This window comes from Hemiscyllium ocellatum, chromosome 26, assembly GCF_020745735.1.
Source record: "Hemiscyllium ocellatum isolate sHemOce1 chromosome 26, sHemOce1.pat.X.cur, whole genome shotgun sequence".
NCBI lineage: Eukaryota > Metazoa > Chordata > Chondrichthyes > Orectolobiformes > Hemiscylliidae > Hemiscyllium > Hemiscyllium ocellatum.
Window position 1 is genome coordinate 46,843,210 of NC_083426.1, and position 22,569 is coordinate 46,865,778.

Genomic DNA, 22,569 nt, shown 5'->3' on the forward strand with positions numbered 1-22,569 from the left:
GAGATATTCACTGATGCCCACAAAATGCTCAAAACCATTCGCAACTCCTCAGTTACTGAAGCACGAGTGTCACACAATGACTATCTCCAACAAGAGAGAATCCCCTCTTGACATTCAATGGCACTATCATTGCAAAATCTGCCACTAAGAACATCCTGTGGGCTACCACTGACCAGAAACTGAGCTGGCTGAGCCACATATAAATACTGTGGCTACAACAAAATAATCAGAGGCTGGGAATCCTATGATGAGTAACTCACCTTCATGTTCCCCAAAGCCTGTCCACTTTTTAAAAGGCACAAATTGAGAATGTGATGGAATACTCTCCATTCGCCTGGATGAGTGCAGCTCCAACAACACTCAAGAATGTCAAAACCGCCTAGGACAAAGCTGCCCGCTTGATTGGCGTCTGATCCATTACTTTCAACATTCACTCTCTCTATCAGTGACATTCAGTGGCAGCAGTGGGTACAGTCTACAAGATGCACTGTTGCAAGATCCGAGGCACCTTGGAAAATATCACCTAAACATGAAACCACGAACACCTAGAAATTCACAGGTAACAGATGCATAGGAGGACTATCATCTGCATGTTCACTTCTAAGTTATGCACTATGTTAAGTTGGAGCTATATGGTAGTTCTTCACTGTTGCTGAATCGAAGCCTGCTTGCTAATTGCCTGTGTGTCTGCTTACACACTCATGGACAGCAGTGGTTCAAGAAGGTGACTCAACATCACCATCTTAGGAGCACTTATGGATGGTCAGCCAGCAATGCTCATATCCCATGAAAGATTAAAAACACTCAAAGATGTTGAAGGATTGCAGATCTGGAGAAGGTTACAAAGCAGGAACAGTGAATTATTTGAACATAAGGATGAGAATTTTAAAATTGGGTTGTTGCTTCTGAGATCCAGTGTAGGTTATTGAACACAGGAATGATGTATGAATGGGACTTGATGTAGTTTAGGAGACTGGCAACAGAGTTCTGGATTACTACAAGTCACAGAACATTGGAACATGGGACATAGGAACACGAATAGGACTTTCAAATGTACTCCACTAAACAACAAGAAACTGGCCAATCAATTTGAGATCTCAATCCCACTTCCCTGTTTGCCCCTTATAACAGGTCACTTTTTTGTCTATCAAAAACCTATGTAAGCCTTGAATAAATTCTCTGACTCATCTCTCACCGTTTTCTAGGGAATAGAATTCTGTAGATCAAAAGAAAAAGAATTCTTCTCATCTTCACCTTAAAAGGGAAATCTCTAACTTTTTAATTTGTCACCTGTTTCTAGTCTTTTCTACATGAGGAAACAACCTCTCACAACCTACCCTGACAAGTCTCCTCAGAAATGTTATGTTTCAATAAAAACTCCTCACCTTCTTCCAAACTCCAGTAACTGAAAACCGAACTTGGTCAACTTTGCTTCACAAAAGAAGTCCTTCATCTTAGGATTAAGATAACTGAATCTTCTCAGAACTGCTTCTAAAGCAATTATATACTTCTTCAAAAAAGGCCCAGACTCTTCATAGTACACCAGATGTGGTCACACCAAGGCCCTGAACAGCTGTAGAAAAACATTCTTACTTTGAATTCCATTCCCTTATAATAAATATCAATATTCCATTTGCCTTCCTCATCACGTGCTGTACCTGAAAAGTAGCATTTCTCATTTCCTGTTCCAGGATATCCAGATCCCTCTGTACCATTGAGTTTTGGTGATCTTTCTCCATTTAAATAGCTTCCTAATTCTCCTGCCAGTGTTGATAGGTTTGCATTTCCCACATTGTATACCATCTGCCTTTTTTTTCCTTACTCAGCGTATATCCCTTTGCAGTTCCTACCTCCTCTTGACATTTACTTTTGTATATATCTCACTGTCACCAGCAAGCTTAGCTACCTGTCATCTGGTCACTTTATCCAAGTCATTGAAATATACCGTGCATAGTTGTCCCTGCATTGATCCCTTTGGCAATCTATGGTTACAGCTTGCAAACACAAAATGATTCATTTATCTCTACTCTCTGCTTCCCACTGGTTAACAAGTCCTTTATTAGGGCCTCATTAGATTCAAAACATTAATTCAGCTTTCTCTCCACAGATGCTGCCAGACCTGTTGAGTTTCTCCACTACTTTCTGTCTCTGGTTCTGATTTACAGCATCCACAGTTTTTTGTTTTACTTCATCCATGACAATATATTACCCCCCCACCACCACCCCCCGCCAACCCCCCCCCCCCGCACCCAAAGCGTCCCGAACCATGAGCCCTTAATTTATGTACTAGCCTTTGATGGTATCTCCTAAACAAAAAAAAACTTTTTAAAAATCTAAACGCATTATGTCTACAGGTCCACCTAACCTGTCTTATTTGTCACTTTCTCCAAGAACTCTCAGAAATTATTCAGACACGATTCCATATTCACAAAGCCATGTTAACTCTGCCAGATCCCACTATGGTTTTCTTAGTATCCTGTTAAACACCCCTTAGTAATGATTTCTTACAATTTCTTTATGAAAGATGTTAGGCCAACAGGCATGTAGTTTCTGTCTCCCTCCTTTCTTGAAGAAATATGTTACATTTGTTGCTTTACAATCAGCTAGGACCATTCCGAAACCCTAATAATTTTAGAGGATGATCATTGCGATTATCTATGTCATCACTTTTTTTAAGATCCTAAGATGCAGCCTCTCAGGTCTATAATTATTAAAACTTTCCCAGCACTGTTTCACTGATGATGGTCATTGTTTTCATTGTCTCCCTCATTTTTGCCTCCTGATTTTTACGTTTCTTTGGAATGTTTCAAAATTGTCTGCAGTGAAGACACTAAGAAAATATATGCTGTCAATTCCTGTTTTTCAATTTTTAGTTCTACCAGACTTATTCTCCAGTTAGTAACTCTTTTCCTTTTTAAATACGTGTACAAGTGGCTACTATGCTTATATATTTTCAGCAAGCTTTGTTTCATACTATAGTTTATCCTCCCTTTTTTAAGTCAGTTTTTGCAGTTCTTCAAATCCATACAATTTTCTAACCCATCACTAATCTTTGCAGAATTGCAAACCTTTCTTTCACTTTGATATTATTCTTAATTCTCTCCTTTTAATGATGTTTCCTTCTTAAAGAGTCCTTCTTTCCCTCTGGGTTAGATCTTTATTACATTTATTAAATTATTATTAAAAAAAGTAATTATCATTAAGCTATTATTAAATGAATTATTAAACATCTCTTTAAATTTCTGCCACTGTATCTCTACTCAATTACAGTTTAACTATTTTCCTAGTTCACTTTAACTATCTGTTTTCATACCTTTACAAATGCCTTTAATCAGGTTTAAAACAAATCCTTTAATCCACATTTCTCGCCTTCAAACTGAATATAAAATTCTTTCACATTATGAACATTGTCACCTAAAGGTGCCTTTACTATAGTGCTGTTGATTAATCCTGTTTCATTATACATTTTGGGATCTAGAATAGCTTACTAATTGATTAATTCAAGAACATGTTGGTCTAAGCAACTGTTCTGAATATATTGTATGAACAAACTTTCCAGGTTACTGTTGCTAATCTGATTCACCCAAACTAAAATCATCCATGATTATTATTGTAGCATTGTTACATACTCTATCAATTTCTTCTTGTATTATAAATATTGTTATGTGGCCCAGAAACTTGAGTATTTCCTCCCAAAATAATTATACATGAGGCTCCATTGAGCTAAGGTCATCTCTCACTATGACACTAATGTCATGCTTAGTTACCTACAAACCTACCTCAACATCTTTTCCTAGTATTCTGTAATTCTGAAACATCATAATCCCTTTAGTATTCCAATCTTGCTCACTTTGTAGCCATGTTTCCTTAAAGGTTATCAGGTCATACATAGATGTTTCTATTTGTGCTCACAATTTTTCCATTTTGTTATGGATGCTGTTCACATTTGGAGAGAGAGCCATTTTTGTTATCTCAGGCTTTATGTGCTAGTAAACTGTTACATTTAGAGATGTTCTGAATCTTTCTGTTCCATTCTGGTTATCATTAACCAGATTACTACCATGCTCAGCTATCTTGTGAAATTTAATATCTCTCCCCCAACATGATCCCTTTCCTTCCCTATTTAATTTAGAACCCTCCTTTACTGCCTAAACCCTGGCATCATGCAGGCTACACAGCCCTTCTGGACTCTGGCTCTTGGTTACAGAGGACTGTGTCTATTCCCTGACTATATTGTTCCCAATTACCCTTACATTCCTAATCAGTCTCCTCAATTGAATGACTGCTGTGCAATAGTCAGTTCGGACATCATCTTGCAGCCTCCAAACAAGCTCAAACACTTTGATCCTATTGGAGAATTAGAAGATTTGAGACTCCATCATTTTTAAATGTTGGCCCCCTAATCTGTCTCATTCATAAAAACATCTTCCTGTTGACCACTGACTTCATTCTGAAGGGTGTGACTACCTTCTGGAACAAAGCACCTTGGTACCATTCTCCCCCACTGATGTGCCACAGTATCTATAGCTGAGTCTGCAGCGCATTGACACTGAGCTGAAGTTCCTTGAGCTGCACATATGTTTGCCTCCAATTGCACTGGTGTCCACCACCTCTCACATACAACAGCTGCAACACATCACATGCCCTGCCATCTTTATTGGCTTAGTTTATTTATTTTTCCTAGTTAATTTATATTTAATTAACCCAATACCACTGGTAAACACTAATGTCATTAATGAACCTACTATATTACAAAAAGCTTGTTAATAAAATACCTGAGTTTTGAAGATATTTATTCAACAAACATTAAAACAAACCAAACTGAAATTCCCTACTTTAGATAAAAGAAAAAGGCAAAATGGTCAACCCATCCATCTCTTAACTTCTCTGTTATTGCATGGTATTTCCATTTTAATTGGAAACTCTGAACCTAGAAACCCAACCACCCAGCTCTCACAGAATCCCTACAGTGCAGAGAGAGCCCATTCAGCCTACTGAGTCTGCACCAACCTCCGAAGAATGTCCCACCCAGATCCAATCTCCTACACCCGACCCTTTAACTGTGCATTTTGCATGGCTAATACACCTAGCCTGCACGTCCTTGACATTAAAGGGCAATTTAGCATGGCCAATCCACCTAACCTGTACACCTTTAGACCCGCACATCTTTAGACTGAGGGAGAAAGTCAGAGCAGCCAGAGGAAACCCGCTCAGACACAGGGAAAATGTGCAAATTTCACACAGTCTCCTGAGGCTGGAATCGAACCCGGGTCCCTGGTCCTGTGAGGCAGCACTGCTGACCACTGAGCCACTGTGCCTCTCATCAGCATTGCTAAGTTAGCCTCTATATCTGGGAAGCAATTATGTTTTCTACAGCTAGTGGAAGCTGGAAAATGATAGATATGTGGGAGAATACCTAGAGTGTATTGGAATCTCAAGCTTGAAACTAACGAGGGAATGAATGAGGATGTCAGTAGCGGATAAACAGAGAAACAGTGGAATTTTCCAGTTTGCAGAGTAAATCTGCAAAAAGACATGATTAATGGGGAGAAACAGTTTCCCTGTAAAGATCTGAAAGCTTGCAACATCTGCTGGTGCCAAGATCCTGTAACATCTAGTTTGCATTTTACATTTAATCCTCATTAATTCAAATGCCAGAGGATCATAACACACGATGCTTAATACTTATTAATATACTTTCCATAGAATCATTCTATTCTTAATTACCATAAAATGATAATGAACAAATCCGTTACGTATTAGTTTTTCTCTTCACTTTCCTTCAGAAATATTGCTTAAAAGGGTTGTTAAGAAATCTGTGTTCTGTTAATGAATGCTGTACTCTGTACAGTTTGTGGTACTGTAATTGATTAATTACTAATACTTGTTTAATAATTAATAATTGATTGTCTGATTACCAGTTGAGCCAAATATGTCAAAAATACTGCAGTGAACTTGAAAATCCCTCAAGTAAATACTAAATACTCCAGCAATAGGGAAAATAAGACAAGCACAGGATGGGCATAATATGAAATTAGTATAACAGTGTGAGGGCACCTACACATCAGTAACAGGAGACGTGTATTTCAGTTTGCATTTCAGATTTCTAGCACTTGCAATACTCCGTTTTGTTACTATCTCTGTTATTTTTCTTCTTATTATCCTTCTCTTTATGCTTTAGAACTTGACTGATGGGAATAATGCAAAGAATTGGTTGTTGCATGCAAATCAAAAATAGTGATGAGTTTCGTGCACGGGTTTGTGAATCATTCTGGTTTCCATATGTCAAATACATGGTCCACTGACAGAGGGGAGAGAAACATACATTAAAATCTGATCACTTCCTTACAGGTTACCAGGTGAATAAGTTCATACCTTCAACAGTGGCTCCTTCGTTAGGGGTGGAAAACCCCTGCCCTTTCTTCTTAATCCTACGAATGATGCCTCCATCTTCACACTCTGTTAAATCCTCGCCTTTGAAGTCTAAGAGTTCAACCTGAAATAATAAACATCTTTGTTAGAAATCGAATAAAGCTGGCCATGGGGTAAGGGCATTATTACATCAGCTTAATATCTGGATTCAAGAACTAAAACAAACTTCTATTTATATTGTGATCTGAAGAAATACAGTAACATCAATGTGACGAATATAAGCAAGGATACAAACCATCCTGAGACAGCAACTAGCAAGGTACATGCAACCATCAGTTCCTCTTCCCCCACATCACGGCTTCTGTGCTCAGGTTTCAAAACATCTCAAGGCCAATGAGTAAATTTATGAGCACACGGGTATGTAAAGGACAGGGACCAATTAGTTATCCTAGCAGTCATGTCCTCCAGTTTCAGAGTGTAACCACGCCCCAGTAAGAGGCACAACAGACAAAGGGAAAAAGAAAAGGTTATTTAGGAAAGGAATTCTCATCGACTTCTGGAAACGCTCAACAAAGCTCCAAAAGAGCGGGGTAGTTAACGGAGACAGTTCCCAATCCCAGCTTTTTATATAAATAGTCAAATTGATGAGCATGCTCCCATTTGAATACCTTGTTTGCAGCAAGTCTGGTGAGTCAATGGTAGGTTGTAAAGACATTGGACTGGCAACCCAGAGGCCCTGGCTAATGCAGAAGCACAAATCCCATCAAAAATTCAATTAACAAGACAGGAAAGTGAAAACTGGATTCAGTATTGCTAAGCATGAAACTGTCGTCAGTTATTACAAAAAGGCCAGCTGGTTCTTCATTGCCCTGGAGGGAGAGAAATCTGCCAGCCTTACCTGGTTGGCCTACCTGTGATTTCAAATTCACAGCAATAGACTCTCAACTGGACTAGCAAGCTCCTGACAATGGAGGAACACTGCAGAAAACTACAAAACTGAGGGTATTGGGAGTCTGAGTCCATGAATCACAAAACGCTAGCATCTAAATTCAGCAGGTATCAGGGAAGACAAATGGAATGTTGGTTTTATTTCAAAGGGACTAGGTTATAAAAGTTGGGAGGTTTTGCTAGAATTATACAAGTCACTAGTCAGACCACAGCTGGGATACCAACAGCAGTTTTGGGCCACTTATCTATGGAAAGATAAATTAACATTAGAGACAGTTCAAAGAGATTCACTGGATTGATACGAGATAAGAGGAAACGGTCTCCTGAAGAGAGATTGAATATATTGGGTCTGTACTCATTGTAATATAGAGGAATGAGAGGCGTCCTTATTGAAACATAAGATTCTTGGGGGACTTGACAGGGTAGGGAAGGAAAAATTGTTTCCCTTGTGGGGGAGTCTAGGACCAGAGGGCATAATCTCAGAATCAGGGGTTGCCCATTTAAGATAGAGATGTGGAGGAATTTCTTCCCTCAAAGAATTTCTTCTCTCTGTGGAATTCTTAAAAGTGTTTTCAAGGCTGTGACATTGAGCATTCAACGCTAAGATAGACAAATTTTTAATCTGTAAGGGAATCAAGGGTTATGGGGAAAAAGGCAGGAAAATAAAGTTAGAAAGCAATGATCTCATTGAATGGTTGGGCAAACTTGATGGGCTGAATGGCCTACTTCTACTTCCCTGTCTTCTAGTCTTGCAGCATATGTGCATACCCTGCTTCATTTTGTTTTGAGAACTTAGGAGTGGCGCTGAACACTGGGCAATCATCAGCAAATATTCCTATTTCTGATCTTATGATGGTGGGATATCTCTTTTAATTTTCCACCTTGACAGGTAGATGCGAGTGTCCTAGCTTCGGTAGAATCGCTTGGTTAAGGCCATTAGTCTTTAGCAATGCAGTCAGGGTGTGCTGGGGACCCAGAGCCTTTGTGTCATCCACAAACCTGCAAATAGTTTCCATTACACCTCCATCCAGATCATTAATAAAGATAATGGCAATGGGAGATACCACTAGTATTGACTCAATTTCTCTCCAAACCAAGAGGACTATCCAGGAAGCTTCCAAACATATGAATCATGGCCTTTCAAAGATTGGCCTCAATTCATCGATGAGCAGCTTACATGAGAAGTCATCAGAGCCAGCAACCAGAGACCTCTTTTTCTAATTGCAATAAAGGGATCAATTTTCACTCCACGTGAGTTTTGGTGAAGGAATTGAGAACAAGGCTAATGTGGAATCTGCCTGCTGGCCTACATTCTGTGATCTGTGGTATTTAATCTCATTGAAGAGTAGCAAGTCCATGTCCCATCTGGAAAGTTAGAGTGTCAGTTAACCCTTAGTTACACAACCTCTGAGGGAGATTTACACAAGAGCGCACCTGGAGTACTGTGTAGGATTGGTCAGCTGATTTATGGAATGATATAAATGTGTTGGAAACAATTTCAAGAAAGTTTCCCAGACTATTGGGATTGGGATTAGATTAGATTCCCTACAGTATGGAAACAGGCTGTTCAGCCCAATAATTCCACACCGACCCTCCAAAGAGTAACCCACCCAGAAACATTCCCCATGTTCACTCCTGACTAACGCACCTAACACTATGGGTGAATTAGCATGGCCAATTCACCTGACCTGCATATCTTTGGACTGTGGGAGGAAACCGGAGCACCCAGAGGAAACCCATACAGACACAGGGAGAATGTGCAAACTCCACACAGACAGGAATTAAACCCAGGTCCCTGGCGCTGTGAGGCAGCAGTGCGAACAACTGAGCCACTGTGACAGATGGCTGTCTCATGTTGAGAGGCTGAGTAGGTTAGATCTGAAACTGCTGGAGTTTCAAAAGGTGGTTTGTTTAAAACATATACGGCTGAATCTTACATTTTTTTCTGGCTAAGTGTATGCTGCATCAAGCTTTCTGGAGGACTTTCTGCCATAATGCCTAGCAAGCTTTCATATGATACCTCACCTAACGTTCTCTGCCCCCGATGTCCCTCATGTCCAAATCCAGCTCCACCTTACCCTGCACAATTCCCAGAACAACTTATCACTTAGCAGATAGCTGCCAATTACCAGCATCCTTTGTGCCCATGCCATCTTTAACAATCCACAGTGTGCCTGGATAAACACTAGCATTCCGAAGCTGCCCTGCTCAGACACGGACAGAACCTGAAATGGTACCACGATTTTCTGATAGATACCTGAGGATCCTGATGGATGGGACAATGCAGAGGAGAGCTGTCCTCTTCCCTGAGCACTGGCAGAGGATGTCATGACACCAGATCCCTATAAACTAGTCCTTGATCACTACTCACATCAGTACTGTCCCCACTGTCTGGAGGAGCAGCCAATACTGCTGCAAGTAAATCATATACTTTCTCCACTGCACCAAGGTAAGTGCTACACTCCTCTCTCTGTTACCTTACACTCACTCGATCTCTGCTCTAGCACCTACCTCCTACCAAGGCTTATACTCTGCCACTCTCACAAATGCCTGAAACACCTTTCATCACTCCTTCGTTCCATGCTACATTGGTTCATCTCACCACATTTCACCCATCACCACCAGCAGAAACAGCCATGTCACCCACTTTCACCTCACTCAATCCCTCCCTTTCCCTTAGTGCAGGAGAATTTAACCTATAAAAAGACAAGCAAGCCAGTGGAGGGTTGCCAGACATTAGGCTCCTCACAGTCTATGAGCTCTTTTCATTGCAGAAGAAGACTTGGACCACTCCTGTGACATCCATGCTGTTGACAAGGGGCATCCATGCCCCACCAACCAAGGAAGGACCATTCTTAATTCCACTACAACTTTTACAGTAACCCCACTGTAAATCTCATCCATTGTATACAATAAGCTTTTCTTCCAAATCTCTTGCAGATACTGTCAACGACTCCACAGAGAAACACTCAGAAGCTACCTCTTTGAACTCTGAGCACAAGAGTACAAGAGGTTCCTGTTGCCCTAGACCAGCTCAAACCTTGTAGTGATTGGAACAAGGTCAGCCAGGTGGACTTCATGGAATATGAGTTCCCTGACTGGGGCTGTTAATCTAGTCCAATCAGGGCATCCTGGCCAACAGATAATTAACAGGAGTGTCAGGGGTTCTGTTCACCCTAGGAGCTGGCTCTGAGCAAGCTGGACCAGTGTCAAGTACTATACATGTAAATACAGGGAATTCCGGCCCGTGTGGAATTATTTCACACACAGTGGGAACATTAGTTGTGGAGAGCATAGGAGCCACAATCTGGTGAATACTTCAATGCGACAACTACTTGACTGGTCAAAGAAGAAACAGCCCATTTAGCACAGTCACAATGTTACTGGACTAGTCGTTCGTTAGGCCAGGTTAATGCATTGGGTTCAGTCCCACCATGGCAAGTGGCAGAATTTGAATTCAGTTAATAACTCTGGATGGTGAAACTATCATTGTCACAAAAGCCCATCTGGTTCACTAATGTCCCTTAGGGAAAGAAATCTGCTGTCTTTATCTGTTCTGGTCTAAGTATGGGTGCAGATCTGCAGAAATGTGGTTCACTCTTAACTGATGAAGGGCATATGCCCAAAATGTCGATTCTGCTGCTCGATGGATGCTGCCTGACCTGCTGTGCTTTCCCAGCAACACATTCTTGATCTCCAGCATCTGCAGTCCTCACTTTCTTCACTCTTAACTTGTCCAATTACTTAGAGTCATAGAGATGTACAGCACAGAAACAGATCCTTCAGTCCAACTCATCCGTGCTGACCAGATTTCCTAAATTTCCTTCTCTCATTTGCCAATACTTGGCTCATATCCCTCTAAACCCTTCCTATTCATATACCCATTCAGATGCTGTTTAAATTTTATAATTGTACCAGCCTAGCACTTTCTCTGGCAGCTCCTTCCATATATATGCATCACCCTTAACATGAAAAAGTTGTCCCTTTGCTCCCTTTTAAATCTTTCCGCTCTCACCCTAAACCCACGCCCTCTAGTTTTGGACTCTCCAATCCCAGGGAAAAGATCTTGCCTATGTACCCTATCCATGCTCCTCATGATTTTATAAAGCTCTATAAGGTCACTCCTCAGCCTCCGACAGCCCAGGGAAAACAGCCCCAGCCTGTTCAGTCTCTCTGTTTAGCTCAAACTCTCCAACCCTGGCAGCATCCTTGTAAATCTTTTCTGAACCCTGTCGAGTTAAGTAGCCCAGCAAGCCATTCAGTTCAAAGACAACTAAAAATAGCACCCAAATCCCAAGGAAAAATAAAAGAAAATAAAAGATATTCTGCAGAATTGCAGTCAATTGCCTTGTACTGAGTTTGTTCACTAACTCAGGGAATGGATTAGAGTTCCAGGGAACAGAACGTTTACTGACTCTGGTGTCAAGCACCGAGCCATCAAGACAAGTTTCTATCTATCCTCCAGGCTGTACTCCCTGGTCAGTATCCATGCCAAACTCAAACACTCCTAAAAGTTGATGGAACAGTTTCCCAGCTGGCAAAGACCACTATTAAATAAAAACTGACCAGACCAAATATTCGTAAGTGTTGGCAGAAGACGTGGAAAAATCAAACCTCTAAAGTGATGCTTGATTTTGATCCATGATGTTAGAGAGTGAGAACTAGCTAACTGGTGTAACACTGTTCATCAGGGGATTACTGACCTGCCTCTTTCAGAAGGTACTGAGGCAAGAACGAACAGAACAAGATGAACTTGACATGGAAACAACTCAATTCTTCAATAAATTACTACCAAAGAACGTGTGATTATATTATCAGTTTGTTCCACAATAAATATGAATGAAGAGATAAGCTGTGGAGTATTATTCTTCAATGTTTTCTCAATTCCACTTTCCTTCTCATCTTCGTATCCTCTGATTCCCTTAGTTTTCAAAAGTGTACTAATCTCATCTATGAATGTGCTCAACGACAACATCTACAGTTCTCTGAGACAGAGAATTCTAAAACTTCCCACTACCACCACTCCCTGCCCCCGAATGAATATATTTCTCTTTATCTCAGTCTAAGTGGCTGATTCCTTATATTGAGACAATAGCTCTGTGTTCCACATTGTACAACAAGAGACGAATCTCTCTGCATCTATCTGCTCAAACCCCACTCAGAATCTATTGTGTTTCTATCATATCGCTTCTTATTTGTTCAAGCCCCCAAAAGTAAGGGTCCATTCTATTAAGATCTTGTGATAAGATAACTCTGTCATTCCAGCAACCAATCTAGTGAACGTTTGTTGCATTATCTCTAAGATTAGTTTATCCTTCCTTAGATATGGAAACCTAAACTGTACACAAAACTCCAACTGTCATGAACTTCAGCAAAGCATTGTTAATCTTGTGCTCCAACTCAGACTAGAAATTAACTCAACATTCTGCATATTTGGAAAACTTCACAGACCTGGTAGACAGTATCTAATTTAAACCCAAGTCCTGCAAAAGATTAGATTTCTGCATTTTTATCTCTATTTTAAAAGATTCCCCAGTCACCCTTCCCAGACACAAATCTCCGCAATGTTATTTTCTCTCTCAGTTCCACATGACTCAGTGGATGAATTGATTCTCCTATTGTACACTGCATCCTTCCATTTCACTCCCTCCCTTTTCTCTAACCAATTGCCTGGCCACATCTTATGCTGTTCCCTATCTGTCTCACTCCACAGGACTCACGGCATCTTTGAAAGTTCCAAGAATTGACTTGCAATTGACTGTTCTACTCTGTTATTCCCTAACTTTCAGTTTGTATCTGCTAGCATCTCCTCCCATTATTATTCTATCCAATGTCGGTTTTCTGGCCTTACTTCCTCATCACTACTATTTCTGCTACTCTCCATATCTCCTGATTTTTCTCCATTACTCCCATTTTTGATTTACGACCATAGCAGCAAGCTGAGGCTATTCAGCCCATCCAGCCATCTCCACCATGCAACCAGGCATGACATCACTTCCTGCATTATGCCCAACTCCCTTGAGGCCTTTAACATCCACAAATCTGTCAGCCTCTGTCTTGAACATAATCACTGACTGACATCCCTCTGGGATAGAAAATTTCAGAGATTCGCCATCCTCTAGGTGAAGAAATTCCTCCTCATCTCAGTCCTAAATAACCTTGTTGTCTTCTTCTGAAACACTGTAGCTTGGTTCTACACCTCTGCAGTTGGGAAAACATCCTTCCTGCATCTACTCTTTCAAGCCTAGAAGAATGTTGTTTGCTTCAATGAAACGACCTCCCATTCTTCAAAACTCTGGAGAATACAGGCTCACTGTCCTCAATCTCACATCACAATCGTGCCATTGCAGAAACTTTGGCCTGCTCCTCTTGTCTGTTCATCCATGACTCCCCTTCTCTCAGTAACTACCTGCTTTTCTTTGCTTTCTCCCCATAATTCTCCCCTTTCTCACTGATTTCTCTCTACCATTCTTTCCTTCTTTGTTGTACTCGTTTCCCTCCCGGTCTGCTAGATTGTGTGAGTAATGAGGCCAGACAGTAAATGTCTTAACATATGGAATCATCCAGGGCATTTTCTCATAATTCCCAGTTTCCATATTCTGAAAACTGCTGATATTCAGTGACAGAGCTCCAGTTGAGTAATGGCTTGAACAGAACACGATCCAGAGCTTGCTGAGCTACATGTTCATCGATAAAACATCTCTTTCATAAAATATCTCCTTGCAATAATAACTGCAACTATAATCAGAACGGACAATACGTAATCATTCTCTCATTCCTGATGAAGGGCTTTTGCCCGAAATGTCGATCTTCCTGCTCCATGGATGCTGCCTGACCTGCTGTGCTTTTCCAGCACCACACACTCGACTCTAATCTCCAGCATCTGCAGTCCTCACTTTCGCCTAACATCTAATCATTACTACAACATTTCAGAGAGAACTTTCAGCTGGCTCTGTCATAGAATTTACAGACTAAACCTAAAGGAGATTAGAGGAACTGGAAAAGAAATTAAAAGAAATGGATTTCTTTAGTTTGAAACGGTGGGAACTGTGACCAAGCAATCCAACTTGTCAGAACATTCAAATGATTCATAATCAAGTAAAAAACTATTTTCTCCATGATGTCACAGTATCTTGACTTTGCAAGCACAGTAAAAGTTTTGAGACTAAATAAAAAAATTATAGGATTGGACATCTTGGGAAAAATAATTTTTGGATACACAATTGTTTCCAAACAATATATTAAATCAGAAGCTGAACAAGTGGGCAGGCTTTGGGGAGTCTTGAGATGATTACTCTCTGCTTGGATTCCTAGTCTTTGATCTGCTCTTTATAGACGGTGAGCCTAGATGCATTTCTGGTCGATGATAACCCTCAGGATTTAATAACAAGGGGCAGTGGTTAGATTGTCTCTTGTCGGAGATGGACATCGCCTGGCACTTGTGTGGTGTGACTGTTACTTGCCACTTGTCTACCCAAGCCTGAACCAAGGCTGTAATGAGGTCAGGGGCTGATTTAGCTATGACAAAATCAATTCAGGTAGTGAGTGATCAGATGATGACAGACAGATCAATCCCAGGAGAAGAGAATTAACTTTATCATAGGAGTTCAACTGAATCCATTTGATTCTTAAAGTACAAAAACCCTAAAGGCACACATGAGAAACCAGTACAGACAGTAGGACAGAGATTAGATGATGGAATTTGAAGTCAATAAGAACCTGGAATTAAGGATCTAATGATGACCATAAATCTATTGCCAATTGCTCAAAAAACCTAACTGGTTCACTAACATCCTTTAGGGAAGGCAACTGCCATCCTTACCTAGTTTGGCTGACATGTGACTCCATTCTCACAGTGTTGTAGTTGACTCTTAACTCACTTTCTGGTTAACTCAATTTCTCCTCTTAACTTCCCTCTGGGCAATTCAAAAAGGGCCATAAATTCTAGCCTAGTCAGCAATGCACTCAGCCCATGAATGACTAATGAAAAAAGACCAGTCAGTGGTAGCCAGGAAGGAGATAGGAAGGTCCGTCATCTATTATTATGAGTCTCACTGCCTTCAGCATACAGGTGTGCAGTTGTCAGGTCTAAGTCCTAGTCAACCATGTCTTGTCATTCACCTAGATCCTCCACAGCTTTAGGATTCACTTCTAAAAACCACAAAGGTCTTAGCAATGTGAGAAGCTACCCAGTTCCAGTGCCTGGAAGGCAGTAGACTGTGCGCTCCAGAGTAAAACAGATTGTCTGGCCCATGACTTTCTGAAGTTGAGGGTTGGTCCACTTCTACTCCATCTCCGTTTCTTATCTCAATAACTCTGTGAGAAGCAGCAGTATGTGATAGTGTGAATAAGCAGCCAGGAAAAAAAACACACACACAATTTGAGACTGGCACAACTCTACATGGATTTTCCAAATACTGTTGGGTGGGCTGCATGATAGACAACGTTGTGATGTATTCGTACAGCTAGGGCAATGTGCACCTGGTTTCAAAGATCCCATGTGGTATACAGCTGGCTTGGAATGCTCGTGAGTAACACTTAGCATCCAAAGAGGTTTTAAGGGAATTTCCCAGGTCTCGTCCCCCAAATTAGCCTGTGCTTTTGGGTCACCTTTTTGCCTTTCCTGAGGAATGACACAATTTCTCTACAACCTGTGGGTGAAACCACAGGAGATGCAGGAGATACTAAGTGAGTATTTTGCATTGGTATTTAGAGTGGAGAACAATATGGAAGATAGAGAATGTGGGGAAATGAATAGCGACATCCTGAAAAATGTCCATATTATAGAAGAGGGGATGCTGGATGTCTTAAAACACCTCAAATTGGATAAATCCCTGGGACCTGATTAAGTATAGGAGACAGCAATGTCTGCAGATGCTGGAGATCAGAGTTGAGAGTGTGTTGCTGGAAAAATACAGTAGGTCATGCAGCCGAACATTTCAACTCCCCCTCCCACTCTGTCGAGGACATGCAGGTCCTGGGCCTCCTCCATCGCCACTCCCTCACCACCCAACGCCTGGAGGAAGAACATCTTATCTTCTGCTTTGGGACCCCAAGGGCATCAATGTGGACTTCACCAGTTTCCTCATTTCCCCTCCCCCCCACCTTAACCTAGTTCCAACCTTCCAGCTCAGTGCCGCCCTCATGACCTGTCCCACCTGTCAATCTTTCCTCCCACCTATCTGCTCCACCCTCCTCTCCAACCTATCACCTTCATTGCCACCTCCATCCATTTATTGCACTCTCAGCTACCTTCTCCCCAACCTCACCACCCCCCCCCTCCCATTTATCTCTCAACCCCCAAGGCTCCCAGCCTCAGTCCTGATGAATTTCCTGTTCCTCAGATGCTGCCTGACCTGCTGTCCTTTTCCAACAACACACTCTCAACCCTAATTGGGTATACCCTAGGGCTATGTGAGAAGATAGGGAAGACATTGCTGGGATATTTGTATCATTGATAGCCACAGGTGAGGTGCTGGAAGACTGCAGGTTGGTGAACGCGCTGCTGATATTTCATGTATATCTCTATGAAAGTGACTCAATGGAGAGTACACAGTGCACGGCAAATGGAAAAAGCAAAATATCTTTTCCAGTTTCTCATTGTGTCTCAACTCTGAACGGTTGGTGCATGTGGAATTGTGCCCCAGTGGCAAGCTATGTTATAAACAGGGCAAGTTAGGAAAATAAACAACAATTGTCTCAAATGTAAACTACCCGGAAAGATGAATCACTGTGCTTGAATATCCCACATTAAAAGACTTCCTGATGACTCACAGCTTTGCCCTTTGCTGTCCACCAGATTGTATCCAGAGAGTGTGAAGTCTTGTCCAACTACATTGACAGGAGCACAGTCAGCATTGAATGGTTTCAGTGTGAGTTTGGGCTCTGGGCTAGATTAGTGCTCAGGAATTATGCAAATGATGATTAAATTGAGTTGCGTCAGAATTTTGGACCCATACTGCTTTGACAATGTCTGTCCCAGTTATGAAAGACTCAGCTTCTGCTCTGACAGGCTGTCATGGACCTTCACCCTGCAGAACGACCTTATGGCATGTGGACCTCTACGAAGACTGAAGACAGTGAGTAGAGTGAGCACTAACCTGCCTTGATGAAGCTTTGAACAGTGTGCCCTGGAGTTAACAGTTGGCAGCAGCTTGTTTCTCAGAGCTAGCATTTTTGATTACTTTGTGATTCTGCAGTCATAACGCAGGGAAAAGGTTTGGAAGGGCAGAATGTGACTGGTACTAGGGACACAATATCTGGTCAAGTTAAGCTGCAATAATGTTTCAGCTACAGCTGCTACAGGTTTTGATCTCAAGCCAGTATAAAACTATTTGGATATGCTCATAGAGAAGGAATCTTTACAATTGATTGGGACAATTCAGAGCATTGGTGCGATGGAACATGAACAGTTTGTCCCCATTGAGATCCGCCAACAAACATCTAGAAATGGTTACAACACAGAAAATATTGAATCTTGGCACAAAACATTGGTCAGTCCATAGGTAGGAAGAGAGGTATACAGTAAAGTTATGGTGAGCTAAATGGAATCAGTTTTTCTGCTTGTAGGATAACCGCCTGCTACATCAGGAGGCTGTCAGTATAAGTAAGGATGGAAAATCTGACAAGCCAAAGACATGGTCAAGTGCAGGGAAAGCAGTACCCACAGCACCAATGACCTTCAGAGACAGCTTGGACACAAGATACTTGGCTCAGTGACTTTTAATTCATTGTTCTGTTTTCGGAGGTGTCCTGCAGTCCTCAGTAATGGTTGGTTCATCTGGTGGCACTGCTGAGGCCTCAGAGATGCCAACACTGTAGCTTGTGTAAAATGACTGTCTGAAAATGTGTTGCTGGAAAAGCGCAGCAGGTCAGGCAGCAGCCAAGGAACAGGAGAATCGACGTTTCGGGCATAAGCCCTTCTTCAGGACCCTGAAGAAGGGCTTATGCCCGAAACGTCGAATCTCCTGTTCCTTGGATGCTGCCTGACCTGCTGCGCTTTTCCAGCAACACATTTTCAACTCTGATCTCCAGCATCTGCAGACCTCACTTTCTTCTCTAAAATGACTGTGCAACCACTTTCTGACTCCCAAAGCGTGTCCCCCATTAGGGGTGTGATGGAATAGTCCCAACATAGCTGGATGGGTGCAGCTCCAACTACCATCAACACCATCCAGGATAAAGCAGCAGCTTGATGGGCATGACATCCATAATCATTCACACTCTCCACCACTGATGCTTAGAGGCAGCAGTGTGTGCTATCTACAAAATGCACCAAAGATCCTTAGATAGAACCTTTCAAACCCATGACCACTTCCATCTTGAAGGACAAGGGCAGCAAATACATGGGAACACCACATGCTGCAAGTCCCCATCCAAGCACCTCACCATCCTGATTTGGAAATATCTCACTGTTCCCTCACTGTCGCTAGGTCAAAATCCCTTAAGTATTGTGGGTTTACCTACAGTATAAGGACTGCAGCAGTTCAAGAAGGCAGCTTACTACGACCTGCTCAAGGGTAATATGGACAGATACTAAATGCTGGCCAGGCAGAAATACCCACATTGTATGAGTGAATATTAAAACATGAATTATCCACCCTATGCACCTGTGAAAAAGTGCAGCTTTAGGACACATTCTTTTACCTGACACAATGGGTCCTGATGCCCTTTGTAACATGCAGCACATTACATTATTGTGTCTGAGTGACAGATGAAGGATTCTACAGTTAATCATTACCTTGAGGGTTGGGTATTGTTAACTCCAAGCTTCTGAATGAATGGGGGTGAACCACTGCAGGAGTGGAGCAGGTTCAGTCATATTCATTCTGCCAGCATTGGCATTATTGTGTGGGGCATTTTCAACCAGAAATGCCACTATTTTAGAACCATTTGGATAAAATAAGCAGAGCATTATTGGTATATTCTCAACTTAATAACCCTATCATGCACAAGCATCCTTTTGACTGAAACTTACTGTTGATCGTTGATATTTTTTCTAGCCATCTGCTCTGAAACAACATGTTAAATGGAATCTTGTGTACTTCTACTCATTTTGAGTTTGTAAGAATGACTCTGGGTAGGGATGATTGCAGACAAACAGCAAATACCACCATCTAAATCACACAACAATATGGATGACTAATTTCTACAAAAAAAGCCCAACTGATATCAGGTGTGCCCTCAATAGCTTCAGAGAGCTGAAACTCCCATGATTTCCTATTTAGATTAGATTACCTACAGTGTGGAAACAGGCCCTTCAGCCCAACATGTCCACACCAACCCTCTGAAGAGTAACCCACCCAGACCCATTTCCCTCTGACTCATGCACCTAACACTATGGGCAATTTAGCATGACCAATTCACCTGACCTGCACATCTTTGGGCTATAGGAGAAAACTCACACAGACACTGGGAGAATGTGCAAACTCCACACAGACAGTCACCCAATGCTGGAATTGAACCCGGGTCCCTGCCACAGTGAGGCAGCAGTGCTAACCACTGAGCCACCATGACACCGCTCATTTCGATGTAATATAGAGAGTTTCAACTCCAACACAACCAATGATGTTTAGACCACTATACTACCATGTGTGATATACCTTGGATGTTCTACAATACATTCAGAGGAAGGACAAACTGGGTCGAAACCTGGGGGTCTCCATGTCTTAGGGTTTCATCTCCATGAGGAATGATGTCAGCTGGGGCTGGCCATTCATCTCCAAATCATAAGATTCTGGGTTCAAGACCTACACCAGACATTTGAGCAAAAGCTCTGGCCTGGCTTTCTCAGTGCAGAATAGAGCGGGTGTTTCTCTATTAGAAGTATTGTCTTTGAGTGACACTTAAACCAAAGGCCCAACTAACTTCTTAGATGGATGCTAAAGATCTTCTTCATTATTTTGAAGAAGAGTATAAATTTCTCCACATCATCAAGGTTAATTTACCCCTTAACCAGAAGCTAAAACAAATAATCATTGCTGTTTGTGGCCATATATTGTACAGATTTGTTGCAGCATTTCCTATAACACAGCAGTGAAGACACTTTAAAGGTACGGCATTGTTTTAAAGCGCGTTGAGTATTTTTTTGGGTTGTGATGGGTGATATATTAATGGAAGTCTTGCTTTAGCAATCTGTCTTTCTGCTATTTTTACTGAGCATTGAATGGGTTTGGTCAATGGAGCACAATCAATGCCAGCGGATCAAATTTGCAAGTACATCTTCAGGAAACTTGGAGGAGGTGGAGGGAATAAAGGAAGACAGGTTAAAATTTTACGGAATAATTAAGAGGTTGCACTCATTCAAAACTAGCAAGGACATTTTGAAGTCAAGGTTTTGCCTCTGTTCTGAAACACCATTGCCCTAAAGTAGATCCTGGATTTCCTCAGAAACATGGTTGTCAAACCTCCCTGTGTAGACAAGCAGGTGGCTGGAAGGACAAAATAAGCCAGGAGGTGGAGAAGTCAATGCTTCAGGTGTAACCCTTCTTCAGGACTGGGGGTGGTGGTGGTGGTAAGGGAAGCGCAGGGTAGACGTGGGGTGGTGAGGTGGGGATAGGTGAACACAGGTAGAGGGCACGACCTGGTTGGTCAATGGGAGGAAGGAATTCAGTTGGTGGCTGGGAGGAAGGGTCGATGAGAGGAATGGAAGGGGGGGCAGGGGCTGGGAATGGAGTCGGGGGATAGGGAGGGAGGTTATTTGAAATTGAAGAACTCAATGTTGAGTCCTCTGGGCTGTAGGGTTCCCATGTGGAAGATGAGACGTTGTTTCTCCAGTTTGCAGTCTGATTCACTATGGCAATGGAGGAGGCCAGGGATGGTCATGTCGGAAAGGGAATGGGGAGGGGAATTAAAATGGGCGGTGACTGGGAGGTCAGGTCGGCCCCTGCAAACCCAGCTGAGATGTTTGGTGAAACGTGCCCTGAGTATATGTTTGATTTTCATGATGTAGAGAGAGCACATTTGGAGCATAGATACAGTAAACTAGGTTGGAGGAGAGGCAGGTGGACCTCTGTCTCTCCTGAAGGACTGTTTGGGGCCCTGAATGGAGGTGAGAGGGGTGGTGTGCCGGAGAATGGGTGGGAGGAGGTGTAGTCCAGGCAGTTATGGGCGTTTGTACGTTTGTAGTAAACATCCGTCTGGAGACTGTCACTGGAGATGGAAATGGAGAGATCAAGAAAGGGGAGGGAGGTATCCGAGATGGACCAAGTGAATTTGAGGGCAGGGTGAAAGGTTGGGCAAAGTCGATGAACTGTTCCAGTTCAGCCTCGGTGCAGGACGCTGCACCAATGTAGTTATTGATATAAAAGCAGAAGAGTTGAGGTACAGTGCCTGTGTAGGTACCGAAGAGAGACTGTTCGACATGGCCAAAAAGAAGCAGGCATAGCTGGGGCCCATCTGGGTGCCCGTGACCACCCCCTGGATTTGAGGAAATGGGAGGATTTAAAGGAAAAGTTATTAACAGCGAAGACCAGTTCAGCGAGGCGGAGGAGGGTATTAGTGGAGGGGGTCTGGATGGGTCTGTTGTGGAGGAAGAAGCTGAGGGACTGGACACCATCCTTGTGCGGTGTGGACACATATAGGGACTGCACATCCATAGTGAAGATAGAGCACTGGGGGCCGGGGAACTGGAAGTTACCAAAGAGATGGAGGATGTGGTTAATGTTGCAGATGTAGGTGGGAAGTGCCTGGACCAAGGGGGAGATGATAGAGTCAAGATAGCACTAGATGAGTTTGATGAGATAGGAACATGCGGAGATGATGGGTCGGCCGGGATAGTTGGGCTTGTGGATCTTGGGGAGCAGGTAGAACCGGGTCTTGCGGGGCTGGGGGACTATAAGATTGGAAGTGGTGGAGGGGAGATCACAGAGGCAATGAGGTCACAGACAGTGCAAATGATTGGTCACAGTAGGGTCATGGTCAAGGGGGAGGTAGGAAGTGATGTCAGAGAGCTGGCGTTCGACAACAGCATTGATGTCTGTCGTCCAGATTCCCATCTTCGGCAGCAGGTTTGATGGTGAAAACGGGGGTCGGTGCTGAGAGAGTCGAGTGCTGCACCTTCGGAGGGGGTGAGATTAGAGTGGGTAAGGGGGGGTGGAGAAACTGAGGAGGCCGATGTTACATCAGCAGTCAGCAAGGAAGAGGTCTAGGGTGGATACAAGGCTCGGCGGGTGGGTGACTGTGTGGAGGGGGACGATTGGAGGTAGGAGAAGGAGTCCTCAGAGGGAAGTTGGTAGTTTTTATCAAAGA

At 42.6% G+C, this 22,569-nt stretch overlaps 1 protein-coding gene across 1 annotated transcript in view; it reads right to left on the reverse strand.

The window, feature by feature from the left end:
- The window catches only part of LOC132828451 (peptidyl-prolyl cis-trans isomerase FKBP5-like), a 154,322-nt gene that overhangs the window by 41,532 nt on the left and 90,221 nt on the right, over positions 1–22,569 (reverse strand). The window contains exon 4 of the mRNA XM_060845588.1: positions 6,376–6,496. Coding sequence (XP_060701571.1) covers positions 6,376–6,496 — 121 coding nt within the window. The remainder of the gene's footprint in view (positions 1–6,375; positions 6,497–22,569) is intronic.